The sequence below is a fragment of the Haemaphysalis longicornis genome, unplaced genomic scaffold, assembly GCF_048455015.1.
Source record: "Haemaphysalis longicornis isolate Haplotype H1 unplaced genomic scaffold, Haemaphysalis longicornis Haplotype H1 scaffold_10, whole genome shotgun sequence".
NCBI classification, from domain to species: domain Eukaryota; kingdom Metazoa; phylum Arthropoda; class Arachnida; order Ixodida; family Ixodidae; genus Haemaphysalis; species Haemaphysalis longicornis.
This window is the reverse complement of record NW_027526204.1, coordinates 43,469,372-43,483,793: the sequence shown is the minus strand read 5'-3', so window position 1 is coordinate 43,483,793 and position 14,422 is coordinate 43,469,372. Positions and strand designations below refer to the sequence as shown.

The window sequence follows — 14,422 nt, the reverse complement described above, 5'->3', positions numbered from 1 at the left end:
CAGCCCTTATTCACAACAAACACCTTAACGGCGTTGGTTGCGACCAGCACGTGAGACCTTGACCGCAAATTTGGTTTGGTTCTGTATACATTTCGACTCGGATTCATTTCTACATAAAATGTTTAAACAAGTTCCGTGATTACATGCGAAAGTGGGAGCAACACCTTAAACTTAGCCGTCGCTAATGATCGAGGGCGAGTTATGAAAATGCATTGACCAAAAATGTCAATTTAAATCTCCATGTTACCGTTTTTCCTAAACCTTTACATGTGTAGACTTTGTGCATGATTTCCCGCGTTACATTTCATTTGCTGGGCTATTGAAAATGAAAACAAAATGTGTATTTGTTCCAGTTCCGTTTATTTGAACCTCCATGTTAGCCTTCTTCAACCTTTACCTCTATAGTAGACGTGTTATATTTCATTTTTGTCGCGGTCAATATATCTTCTGATATATGTTTTGCATTTGTTTTATGTGCGTGTAATTGTACTCTCAGCATACTTGCGAATTAAATTTGTGTTAATCTGATTCAACTCCTTTCTTGATCGAATCAGGTGAAAGGTGGTGCCATTAATAGAACGTTGCGGGAATAGTTCTCTGAAAGACGGTCATTGGGACAACTGAGCTAACTGAGCTAACCACTCTAAAAAGATCTCTCGCTTGCGCGTGTCATTTTCTGTTCGGCCACCACGGTGACCCGTAATTATCCCAAGCGGGCCACTGCTTAAATACTGCTATAATAACAACTTACGCAATAAAAAACAAACGCAACAACTTACGATAGTAACCCACATAACTGCAGTCCGAGCGTAAATTGCAAGACAATAACTAAGAATTTTTTCTGAGAAGCTATCATCCCAGTCCTCATATTTTTTCGTGTCATGTCCATCAAGAAGCCCAATAAGGACACAATCATAAAGCAATCATAAACTGGTTCATATTAGTCAATTCAACGCAAAATACGTTTTTATAGGACATTGGAATAGCGAAAATGTCGCTGCAATTACTTTATTTATAATTCGTTACGAATGCTGCACTGAAGGAAAATCCGTAATTTTCCTTGTTGTCGAGCGGGAAAGGCAAAACTAACGCAAAATGAGCTGCAGCGTTTATTTTTCATTTCGTTATCCACAGTCCACTGTACCTACAGTACATTTCAGCAATTGGACGACCCGCAGAAAAAATTTCCAGCGCTCCACGCGTAAAGCGTTTCCTGGCCCGGCTGGGCGCGCGGCCGTGCGCGCGGCCAGCCGCCGCTTTCGCTTTCAATGGTCGTTGACTACAGCGCCGCCGCTATTTTCTGCGCGAAACGAGCACCTCTCCGGGCGGCCGGTCGGGCCACTCTAAAACTTCTAGTTCACTCTAGCCGCGCGGCTTTGTGGCTGCACTTCCGCGTTCGTTTAGAGCATCGTCTGCCATTTAACATTTGCGTTTCTTGTTGAGGCGGCTGCATATTCTAACCCTCTAGGCAGGAAATGTGGCTGGTGCGTTTTGCAGAGACATTAGTGAAGGCTGGCAAACATATCGTCATCATTTCGTTAAAAAAGCTTTATCGGTTGAATAAAAGAACCAAAAAGTGGATATTTTTTTTTAGTTTCAATGTAACGAGATATTTTCACGGGATATCCCTCTTGGCGAAAAGAATAGGCTGTCAAGTATCAGCTTCGCGTGGTAATGGGACGACGATCGCAGTGCGCCCGGCACAAACCGTAGCTCTGTCTCCGCTGCAGTGCCTAGTAGCTCTGTAAATAGTGCAAATACCGCTAGCTATTATAATCTCCTCTACCTCGTGTCATTCCTTCGTGCCGGTAAATGAGATTATAGTAACTGTATTTACGCTATTGACAGAGCTTCTAGGCACTGCAGCGGAGACAGCAGCTGACCGAAATAGTTACTTCTTCCCCGATTGAAACACTTTTAAACGAAAAGAAGCTATCCCCCTATTTTCTGAACAACAACAACAACAACAACAAAAAACCAACATAACTTCTATTGTAATCTCTGCCAACATTCTTTCGCCAGCTCGCCAATGAAAAACGAACTCCTTCCATGTCTCTGAACGAAGGTTTACTGCTCGCTGCCAGCACGTCTAAATTTGCAGCACTTTCTTCGGCTCCACCGTTAGCGCTTGTTTTGGCTTTCTGTGCAGACGAGGTCTGTGCAACAATCTGCATGTTTCGGCGTGGAAATTTCTTTCTATTCGCCGGTGGTTTGGACTAAGGAAAGGAAGCAGGTTTGGAAATATTTTCGGGACACCTCCTTCGACGAGGCTCCACTTTCCTCACTCAGTTTCTACTTTTTCACTGTTAATGAAGTGGGTGTAGCTCTTTGCTATGTCCTCAGGGTAAAACTTCACGCCACACGCGCGATTTGGCTGAGAGGTTTCGGTCGAGACACGCATTGGCACGGTACCATATATCTACACGAAGGCCGAAGTAACTTGAAGTGCGAGAAAAGCGCCTTGCCTTTGAGTTTGGTTTCCCCTGTAACCACCCGTGCAACCGGGCGCCGGCATAGTGCTCGCCTAACCATCTACAACTGGAGTGCGCACGCACGCACGCGCACGCAAGCACGCACGCGCGCAGACGCTAGCCGCACAACGGCAAGTGTATCCCTCAGAACGTGCTGACCTCAGCCACCCGGTGCTCCGCGCGGGAGCCGGGTGCGACTGCAGCGCCATCAATGCGGCATGGTGCGGCGGCGCCGGGAAACACTTCGAAGTTTTACAACTGACCTTGGTTCTATAAACGTTGGGGGAGGGGAAAGGGCAGGGGGTGTAGGTGGGGGTTCTTATAACAGCCCACATGATATGGTAGAGGGTGCCCGGAGCCTCGCAGAAGCGGCATTGTGAGGAGTACAGGGTTGGGGCCAGAATGTGAGCTCTAGTGGGGTGGGGAAAAGTGTTTGTTCGGATGCCTCGGAGGTGGCGCTCTTGTTCTTTAGTGAGGCTTTTGTGCGCAGGGGTCTATAGCGTTCGTTCCAGGCGGTAATGCTGGGTGATTTCGTGGAACGACAAGAGGGGGCGAATTAGGCCTCTGGACACACGGCGCATGCATGGTCAAAATGGTTACTCAAAAATCACGAAAAAAAGAGTGCTTCCAGACAAGACAATAATGCATCGATCATAAAGAATGCCTTCATCTCATAAGCCACGTATCGGTAACATTTAGGCCGTTTAAAGGTGGGTTTCTTTAGAGCGCGAAAAATCGTTGCATGGGTTCGGTCTTCATTTGCAATTTGAGTCTTTAAAGGTTTGAGTCTTTGAGGCTGGACGTACTTTTAGTGAAGGTTTTGCTGCACTTTTGACGCACTTTTCACGCGAGGAAGCTTTTGCATTTCTCTGAACTTTCTTTATGATGGAATGGCAACGTTTTTCAACATGGTTTTACGGAATGAAGATAGATAGAAGATTCATTAACCATGGGATGGCATGGATGAATCAGCCGCCTCGGTCCAGAAAACCACTCAGGGCTCCGATGGATGGAATGAAGAGAGCGCTCACAAAGAAAACTAATTTTCAATGCGGAGCGTTGTCATCGGCATTCCTTTCACTGACGGCATGCAAGACAGACCACCGAAGGTTTAGTGTAGAATGTAGAAAGAGTTTGTCCGTTCCATTTTCTTGTTAATGTTCAGTGAACTCCTTTCAGTTTCTGCACGAGGGAGGAGTTGGGTGGTGTGACAATGCACTCACCTGTGATTGTGGTTGTGGCCAATCAGCAGCACCACATGGATTGGCAGGACCTTCCAACTCTGTTGCAACACCCGTTTTGGAGGCATAGGTTTTGTAACGAAACCAAGACCTTTGGGGTTTTGATAAGGGGCACCTTGCTGGATGCGCAGCACCACATGGATTGGCAGGACCTTCCAACTCTGTTGCAACACCCGTTTTGAAGGCATAGGTTTTGTAACGAAACCAAGACTTTTGGGGTTTTGATAAGGGGCACCTTGCTGGATGCAGGCTCTGCCTGTTCTCTGATCTTGTATGCTAGTAGTTATAAATAATTTGCGCAATTTCGGAGTAGACCATCGGCTGCCAGGTGCTGTCAGTAATCGTAAGCGATCGACTGGTCCAATCGTCACACCTGTTTTAACCGCTCGTTACACTGATGCTGAAGCGCTTGAGGTCACTACACAAAATGCATGTTGCCTCCACGCAAAATATTTCAGAAAAGCCAAAAGCAACAACACAGCTTCTATAAGTAAAATTTTGCGAACTTTTTAAATTATTCTTTTATTTTTCTTCAGGCTATAGTTGACTGAAGCACACTAGCAAAAGGGTAAATGTCTCCTCACTGGAACTAGCTAAACATTCACTCTGATTCTCAACTACTTCATTAATGCATGCCCAACGTCATTATGGCATAACCACTAAGACACAGCACAGTTAGCACAGCACAGCAGCTTGATTTTTTACTCGCAACTTGGGCACTCCAATTGCATTGAATAGGAATGTTGTGTTTAAGCTCACCCATCTTTCTTTGCAGAGCCAATGCAGCATAAAAAGCAACAACAAAAAACATGAAAGTCATGTTTCGAATAACTCAAATCTCAGCAGCCAAGGAGGCCACAACTTCACAAGTAAGCTACCACACGTGGCAAAAAGAACATTGGCTTTATATCAAGTTTCATTTTTACACAACTCAAAAAAAAAAGGAAGCAATTAAGAGAGAGACAAATGCCCGCCAGAGAGGCATCACCTGAGGACCACGTCTGCCGCAGAGACGGACAGGGCAGAGGAGAAAGTGGGTGCCGCACGCAGGAGGCGCTCCTTTTATTAAACACGGGCAGGGGGGAGGAGGAGGAGGGGGAGAGGGAGCAGGGTCTATGTACAGAGGGGCCGAGGCGGAGAAGGGAACCACCACGCTGGACTCCCCAGGGCGTCAGTGACTGGACGACTTGGAGTGCGAGATGAGCCACTGAAGCGTGATGTCTGCAAGGGAAGAGGAACAAGCAAGCGCCAACTCAGGTCTCAGCAGCAGCTGCACAGGAGGGCACGCTGCACTAACGAGTGTGCTCGTAAACTGATTCACTATAATTGATTTGATTGATTGTGGGGTTTAGAGCGCCGACGCAACGCAGGCGATGAGGCGCGCCGTAGTGGAGGGCTCCGGATTAATTTTGACCACCTGGGGATCTTTATCGTGCGCCGAAATCTCGTACACATGGGCGTTTTTGCTTTTCGCCTCCATCAGAAAAGCGGCCGCCGCGGCCGGAAATCGAACTTGCGACCTTGTGCTCAGCAGCGCAACGCCTTAGCCACTGAGCCACCGCGGCGGGTAACTGATTCACTATAGCTTCTTCTCAGAATACCGAGTGGTTTGGCAGTGTTTGCAAGCATTGTCATGAAATGAAAGTTTGGGGACTCCTTGGGGCCTGAAAAGGTGTCTTTAGTGTGTATCGCAAATGATGTCCTCTCGTCAAAATCAACAGCCAAGGGGAGGGGGGGGGGACAGGGACAATTTCCTCCACTTGTATCCACCACTACTCAAGATTTGATCCTCCAATTTCTGCTTTGTCAGTCTTGTTTTTGTGACACAGTGAAGTCCAAATAAAGCAACACAGCACTTCCAGATACACGAGTTGATTTAGAACCATTGATTTGCATACCGTAAACGAGGCATTTACTGTATTTATTCGATTATATGGCGGTCATGATTATAAGTCGAAGGTGCAGTTTGGAGAGTCCAAAAAGAAAAAAAAAAAGCGTATTTCTGAGATTCGAATATAAGGCTGCGTATGATTTTGAGACGGCGGATTTTGGAAAAAAAAATATCGCCTTATATTCGAACAAACATGGTACGCAGATAAATTGTGGCCTCTGTACGAGAGAAAACAATTATACACTCTTTTAGCCGTTTTATAAGCGTGCAAAATTGGCACAATCTCCCTGCACAGTGATTGTCTAAAGAGATGGCATGGAGCAGCGACTACATGGAGAGCTTTGCAAGTTTTACCCCTGTGAGTTCACTCAGCTGCACCACTAGTTTCCCTCTGGCCACTTCACCGATAAGCCAGTCTCCCTCCCCCCCCCCTCCCTTCCTCCCTCCCCCCACACGCACACACACACACACAGAGAAAAAAAGAAAAGGCAGAGATGGAAAGACGGAGTGGGAAAAGTGCAGTGCACAGAGTGACACCCCAGCTCGCTTCACTTAACCCTTTGAGGGTCGAATTTTTTCGCCAAACGCGACCCCCCAGGGTCTATTTTTGTTATTGCCGATTTAAATTCTTCGGATGAATCTATTTCGAGAAAAAGTTATAGTAATTTTTTTAGGGTGACCATAAAGTGACAAAAAAAATCATTTGTATTGTTACATATATGTATATATGCGGTTTATTCATGAGTAACACAAGAAAAATTCGAATAAAAACGAGAGAGTAACAAGCCGGCACCTTTTGAGTGTATCAAAATCAGATAGACATCAGCTTCGCGGGCGCAAAAAGCAGGAAGCGCCCGGAGGACGATATGGAAACCAGCCGCTGCGCGTGCCACGCTGGATGCAGGAAGGATATACAATGCACCGCTCATATATATATATTAAAAAAAAAAAAAGGATAAAGAATAGAGAGAGAAAAGAGCCTCATCAGTTTCGCAGGCAACCTTGGTCTGTGGCAGGCGCAAGAAGTGAGAGGCATCCGGGCGCCAGGTGGGCAATACCCAGCGCGCCCCCTAGTTAGCGGATGCGCAAACGATAGCCAGCGCGCCGAAGTAAATCACAAAAAAAAATAAATAGAAGAGCCATCGGCGCAAGAAAAAATTTGACATATTGCCAAAGTGTGGTGTCACATGCCAAGCAACAGAAGTTGGCAAAAAAGAAACATCCCCCTCGCGAGGGGCACGATCAAATGCAGAGCATTTCCGCGGGGGGCGCGCCTGCAAGTCGTATGGATTACGTATTGGTTGTTGTTGTTGTAATCGTTGTCTTCCAGCGTAGACATTGTCGATGAAGTCGATGGTGAAACGTGCCGTGAACCCCCTGCCGCGGCTATGATACAACGTGGCGCGGCTATGACGCAACACAATCCAACACAATCCACTTTAATCCAATCCAAACCAATCCAAGCCAAGCCAATTCAATGCAATGCCCCTCGCGAGAGAGTGTTATAGCGCCGAAATCGCGCCATCACACAAACGCGTGATGTTGACGTCACGATCCCGCCACAGATGTTAGCGACCGGAGCGCGCGCGAACGACATGTGGTTTAAGCGCGAACTGACCGCGGCGAGAGAGCGCGATGCGAGCGCCCCCACCTGTTCTTGCGCGCAAACCGACTGTTGCTCAGCACGAACCCAACGCGGCGAGAGAGGGTGTTGCGCACGTCCCCACCTGTTGTGCGCCCGAACCGAACGCGGCGAGAGAGGGTGTTGCGAGCGGAGAGAAGGCGAGGAGGACGCGGGGGAGAGGGCGCACCTGTGGCCGACGGTTGAATGAGTCAAGGATATAAGGTGCGTTCGTAAGCTTCTATTCTGTGTTGGCTTTGTGGCGCAGTGGGTAGAGCGCCGTGTACCTTGCGTTCCGCCCGCAGAGTCGTGGGATCGAAACCTGGCACCGGTAAATATTTTTTTTTTTTTTTGTGTAGGGGGAGCGATGCGGACTACGGACGTCAACGCGGGTGACATCGTGAGTTACTGAAATGCTCTGCATTTAAAAAGGCGCGCTTTTCAAGGATACAAGCAATGCCGTACATCTACGTCATTGACTATTTTGAAAGTGTTAGCTGATGCCGTACAAGTACGGCCATGACCCTCAAAGGGTTAAATGGTTAGAGTACAGTCTACGCTCGTTACAGCGGATCCGGCAACAACGGACTTTCAGTTACAACAGACCATTTCTGTTGGTTTGTCTGGTCCCCATGCATTTTAAATGGAGTCCACTGCGCTCATAACGGACCCGGCTAGAGCAGACTATCGGCTACAACAGACTAAATTTTAGGCGAAAATTGTTTCGACTGAATGTTTATAGCGGACCAGAGTTACTGGATATAGACAGTTGTGAAACTCCCCATAGGCCCCATGTATCAAAAGCCGGTCTTCGGTTGCCCCCCTGCGCCGGGGCAAGCACGGGGCAAGTTGACTAGCCTGTCTGTCGGCAGGACGTTGAAGCAGTACTCAAGTGCTTGCGGCTGCTGCCGTAAGTCATAAAAAGAAAAGCCGCAAAAACACAAGTCAATTTTACGTAATTATTGTGTTTTAATTTAAAAAGCAATCTTTATTTTACAGAAGAATTTTGAATAATAATAGTTTAGCGAAGTTTCGTTTTCATCTCCTAGGTGCCGCGCGCGTCGACTTGCCCCTCAGCTTCCACGGAGTGGGGGGGCTAGCGCCGCCCAGATTCCGAAGCGGAGTTTCGCAACTGTCTATATTGAGTAACTCTGTAGCGGACTTCTGCGGGGCCGACACCCGATTTACTTTTTTTTGTTTATTTTGGCGAGAAAACTGTTATGTCTGGCAACATTGCTGGCAGCCGGGTCGTTGGCACAGCCAAGCCAAGCCAGTGCCAGTGGCTGTTTTTTGTGTGTGTGTGTGACCAGCGGCATAAGCGGCAGGGTAGCTGATTTCACTGTCGGATAAATTAAGCGTAATTAACACTGTCGAACATGGGAAAAAAACAGGCCGACATCGCCAGAAGTACAGGCCTGTCTAAGTAGATGGTCCGCTCTACCGTCAAGAACAAGGCCGCTGCCGATAAACGTGACTCCAGTGAGATTGAAAACAGGGCTATCGAGTTGTGCACCCGGAGGCGAGGGTGCCCTCGTCAGCTATTGATGTAATAAAAAACTCGGGTTCAGTGAAGTATGGTCTTTATTATTCCCATGCATGCATCGTTCCCGTTACGTTCGGTGAAAAAGGTAAGAAATGCCTCAAGTAGGGGGGTTGTTTCCCATCCATTGTGTGCAATCTGCCGGTACCGTGCGCAGTCCAAATGGTCTAACTTCCAATTTCACAGCTGTCCGTCATCAGATTATTTCATTACAGCTGTTTCAATGACCAGACTAAAATCGTTAAAAATGTGGAAGCTGCCTCGGGGGAACATCAGGCAGAGATCCGGTTTGGTTGACAAACGGTTTCGGGAAAACCTGCCTCGTCGTGGAGGGATTTAAAAGAGCCTAGCTAATTCAGATGGCCATGACTGATGTTTTATAGCTGGTTAATAATTGCGCCTAGTTATATTCTTGCTTTATTTGCTCAGCTTATCATGCGTCTTTACACGCTTGACCGCATGCACTAGGTCTTTTGCAAGTGCCGGTGCTAAGCTATGGAAACGGTGTTTACGCGATTGTTTGCCCTTGCGTGAACACTGTGCAGAGGTGCTGCAGGCGTGTAGAAAGAACAAAGTGATTGTACTATGCATATGCAATATCGTCAAAGTACCCACTTTAGGGCTCATCCCCCCCGGTCGGATACTGCATACTTCAGCCGGACGTTTTTTTCCGGATTCAGAGGGTCCGTTGTAACGGGCGTAGACTGTACTAAGAAAAAAGAAGCGCAAGCCCAAGTGGCAGGACAAAGCTCAGTGGGCAGTGCCTACTCGTGTAACTGGCACTGGATAAAAAAAATGGGGGGGAAGGGGGGAAGAGAGGGGGGTGCACGGGAACTGCAGCTGCAGTTCCTCACATTTTGTGCAAGTTTTCGCAACAACTGAGACTGTTTGTGTCTGTTACGCCATTCTACATATTCAGATGGGTTGGGACATTCGCGAAGCATGTTCGCATTCCGGAACAGCTCTTAATTTTTTACCAGAACAGACACCACTGAGCGATTTATGCTCCACTGAAGGGAAACAAGTGCAATGCAAGCACAGCCGTTCATTTTTTTTTTCATGTTGTTAAGCGGTCTGCTGTCTTCTCTAGTTGGCGAAATTGCGCCAACTGCACAGGATCAAGAACCATACAAAGCACCACAAGGAGGGCTCAATCAATGGGGCAGACACGGCTTAGATCTTTGGCAAAAACAAGTCAATTACTCATTGCCAAGCGTCGATCACAGCTCGGTTACCAGCGCAAACGAACACCAAACCACATCTGTGAAATCATTGAGGCGTATGCGATGTGATATTCCGTTGTGAGATCGGTACAAGCCAGGCACTTCTAGTGCGATGCACAAACTTGAATAAACGTGTTGCTATGTGGCGCCCCAACCCTAAACCGACCTCGCAGATTGATTGTAGGGTTTAACGCGCCGACGCAACGCAGGCGATGAGGCGCGCCGTAGTGGAGGGCTCCGGATTAATTTTGACCACCTGGGGATCTTTAACGTGCGCCGAAATCTCGTACACACGGGCGTTTTTGCTTTTCGCCTCCATCAGAAAAGCGGCCGCCGCGGCCGGGAATCGAACCCGCGACCTTGTGCTCAGCAGCGCAACGCCTTAGCCACTGAGCCACTGCGGCGGGTCCGACCTCGCAGATACCAAACCACTCATGCTCACACAGAGAACGCATACAGCTGAACCCAAAAAAAACTTTTACAAGAAAGAGAGAGAAACTGCAAACTCCCCGTCGGGGGTGGGCTCCGCTGCGCGACACGCGCACACTTGCAAAAAGCCGAACTTTTCTGGAACGCAGTGGAAAAAAAAAAAATATATATTTCAAGAATTTTCGGAGCCGAACGGGATGAACAATTTATCAAAAGTTTTGGGACTACTGGGACTCAAACCTTGGTTGCTCGCACTAAAAACCAGAATTCTACCCCTAGGCAATCCTGCCAACCTGGCACTTACGTGACCTGTCTAGCCTACAGAAGATCAGCCTTGATTTCAACGCCACAATAATTCTGGAAACCAAGCAAGTTCAAAATGACATCTGCTAATGAATTTTGTGGAGAGTTCACTGAGGCGAACTTTTGCTGCCTTTAAAAACTTGTCAGAGTAAGGCCGCTAATGGCGCTGCACAGCGGTGTGAACAAAGTTGCAGTGCTTGGTCGTTGCCGAATGCAGCTTCCCGCCGTGTGCCACGCTCGCATCACGTACAAGCCATGCAAAATCCGAAGTACTCGCTGTTCTTGAACGGCACAAAACATGAAAATTCCCTAGCATAAGAGCTCAGGGAAAACTGCGCATACAGTTTGACCTCGCTATAACGAACACTGATATAGCGAATTATCGGCTGTAGCGAACTAAATACAAACTTTGGTTGGTCACGCTTTATTTCAGTGACACTTATTCTTTTATAACAAAACTTAAACAGCGAGAGCTGCTCACGATATCAGATATAACAAAGAAATATTTGACTAGGAGTCTGAGCAGCTACCTGAACAAAAAAAAAAAAAAAAAAAAAAAAAAAAAAAAAAAAAAAAAAACCTCGTGCGAAACTGCAGAAGTGAACCTTGTTCTGTTCTAATTTCACGTATTCATGTTCCAGTTCATTGAGGTTGAAATGCAACAAGGAGAAAGGTAAGGGTTACCTTGCTTATAGTGGATTCCAAGCCTAAAAAAATGCATTCCTGTATTAAGTGTATTAGCGTGAGTGAGATTTTCGATTTGATAAAGCCGATTTTTATTTTTAGTGTTACAATGAATATCGGCTATAACGAACTAATTTGCAGTACCGATACTACTTTGTTACAACAACGTTCGACCATATTTCTTCTTCGGCTTCAACAACGCTGTGTTGTCAATGGAGTTAGCTATATAAAACCAACCTACACGTTCACTGAACTCGTACAGCTTGGACACAACCTCTGCTGACCTCACCTGGCTACTGAATGCATGATGGTAGCTATGATGCGGCGGTGCTGCCTAGCCATTTCTGTTTAACTGGGAGAGTCGGTAGGTACGCCTCTGCTACCGAGTCCAAACAGTGCGGCCCCTTTAGCTGTTGCTCAAAGCAATAGTATCAGTGTTCAAAATACCGTGTTTTCACGCATATATCCCACGCCAAAAATGCGAAAAATTAATTGGCAAAGTAGGGGTAAGGATACCCTGCGGGGTTTTCCCTTTAGTGCAGCTTCACGGCAATGCGCGTTGTGCCCCGTGAAGATCCTACGGAGTAACACTGATTAAGCCTTCCATGGCAATGAATGGAAGGCAAGATGACCTTGTGTACAACCATGAAGACTGCGGCTCAAGTGATAACTCTAGCGAGAGCAGTGACACTGTGTGAATTGAAACGTTTGCCTTGCAGTTAGTGTATTCTACTCGCTGAATATATACTTTTTCTGTCTACATAGTATGCGATGCATTGCTTGAGCAGTAGCTTTGGTGCAGCCTTTCCTGTATCAAATGTGTGGGCAATACGAGAGGATTTTTTTTCCTTTTCGGCGGGCTGAAAGTGGGGAGGTGCGGATTATATGCAGGGGCGGGTTATACGTGCGAAAATACGGTAATACACCGGGTGGTGCTGAGTGCAAACAGGAAGCGGCAGGCCTGTACCGACAGAAGAGCGGAATCTTGCATCTGACATGGTGTTGCAACGGCGTACAATGTGTGTCAGCATGCAGTCCACTTCCCTGTCCACACAGGAATGGGATTTCCTGCATTTGCAGTCGCAAAGGGGCACTGATACACGTACGCGACGTTGCTGTGAGTGTGTTCTTAACAATGTTCTGTGTTATCACAGAATTGTTTTTGCACTGCTTTTCATTGTTGCCGTTGATAGCTGCGTGCCAAACAATAAACTTTTACTTGTGAGTCAGTGCAGTTGGGTTTGAGCCCTCCTTCCTGTCGTGCGTTCAAACAGTTACTCCGTTTTCTCGTTACGCTCACGTGTGCACAACAAGGAAGTGTCCAATGCGCAGCTGAACAGAAGTTATCAGAACCAATAACCGAACGACTCATCACAGATGTTCTGCAGTGAGGCATCACTTGGAACCACTTTCGGTGCAATGCTGCACTTTGGAGCAGGATGGCTGAAATGGTGCAGCACTTCCGGCCCTGATAACTCATGCTACTTGTTGACCTTTTGTATCTGTGGGCCTTGCACTGTGGTCCATCCCAATGCAGAGGCAATGACAACGGCAATTCATTCTGCCGGACATTTACATGCAAGTGTATACAAAGTAAACCAGTGAGGCAGAAAGCTGGTTGAACATGCGCAATGCAGCATTCTGTCATAGATGCACCTCAGCCCAGCCAATTCCGCCGCCCACTCCTAAACATGCATGGAAGAAAGAGTGCGTTCACCTAACTTGCAGCCTCAACAACTTATTCCATTCCCTGCCGATTCTCAGGGTGCAGTTCACCCCTATGCTGCTGCTCTGCACTACCAATCGCTCACACTAGGTTCTAAGAAACCAACTTTTGTGAGCTTTTCAAATTATTTTCGTCTCTCCGAAATCTCGAGTTACATACAAAACTTCAGTACTACCGTATTTACACGATTGTAGGTCGACCCTTTTTTTCAAATATGACAATCCAATGTTGGGGGGTCGACTTAGAATCGAAATGGAACCGTTTACCAGTTTACCGCTAGTAACGGCAAGAGAAACGAGAAATCGGGAGTGCTACGAGTTGGGGACAGCTTTGCACCCTCTTTCCCATGGTTATGGTCTAAAGTATGAACCGCATGGGGCGTTTTCTGCTCACGAAAATGCGCCGCGCTGACACTGCCGCGAATGCCACCCGCGCGCGCTACGCGATCGGCGGCGGCAACATGGCGGCGTCACCAGCCGCGAAGAGGTGCGCGTAGCTTCCGCGACCGCTTCTAACCGCACTTTAAGATATCACTGAAGGCACAAACAAAGGCGTTTGAGCAGGAAAGGAGAAATGCGGTCGAAAACGACACTAGCATCATCCGCGCCGCCACCGTGGTACAGTGGTAAGCCTAAACATCTCCGGCGGCGCCAGCCAGCTGTCCCGACTCCCGAGCGCTTTCAAGCTGCCGGCATGAAGAGGCCGCCTCCCCAATGGGAGGCGCGCTCTTCGTCAGGCTTCTCCCACTGCCGCGCTCGTCACGCGTAATACCGAGGTAAAACCAGTAGAAGCTGCCGCGCGCGCTTCTGGAATCGTTGACGCGGGCGTCGCCGCGCACGAATCGCGTGCAAAAACGCGTCAAGCAGCGTTTTATTCGTCTTTAATAAACAAAATGAGTATTAGCAAATCCTTTGATTCAATGCGCGGCGCTAACGTAGCCCAAATCATATCAGATTGTTCAGTACACTTCCGAACGCGATGGTGGGAGGTTAGTCGCTCAAAAGAACTCGCGAGCGGCCGCTTCCGTCAGCCGCCATGTTTGTTTTGGTATCGCGCGGCAGTGGCGGCAGTGGCCGCTGCCGGTTGCTTCGATGGTTGTCATCTCGCAGCGAATGTTTTTTCCCGCTCAACCCACGGCGCATGGTTATTCCGGGTGCCTATACAAAAGCTTTTCTTTTTTAACAAATACCGCGCATACCGCGAGCGCACCACTCTTGTGGAGAGCCGCCGTGTGGGTCGACGGAAAAGCTTCTCTTTGTGATACGATTTTCTAAGCGGCGCTGGCATTTTTTT

General features: G+C 47.7%; 1 protein-coding gene across 1 annotated transcript in view; it reads right to left on the bottom strand.

The window, feature by feature from the left end:
- Window positions 1-4,736: 4,736 nt before the first annotated feature.
- Window positions 4,737-14,422, bottom strand: part of Arl8 (ADP-ribosylation factor-like protein 8) — a 29,907-nt gene continuing 20,221 nt past the window's right edge. The window contains exon 5 of the mRNA XM_077689285.1: window positions 4,737-4,933. Coding sequence (XP_077545411.1) covers window positions 4,884-4,933 — 50 coding nt within the window. The 3' untranslated portion in view covers window positions 4,737-4,883. The remainder of the gene's footprint in view (window positions 4,934-14,422) is intronic.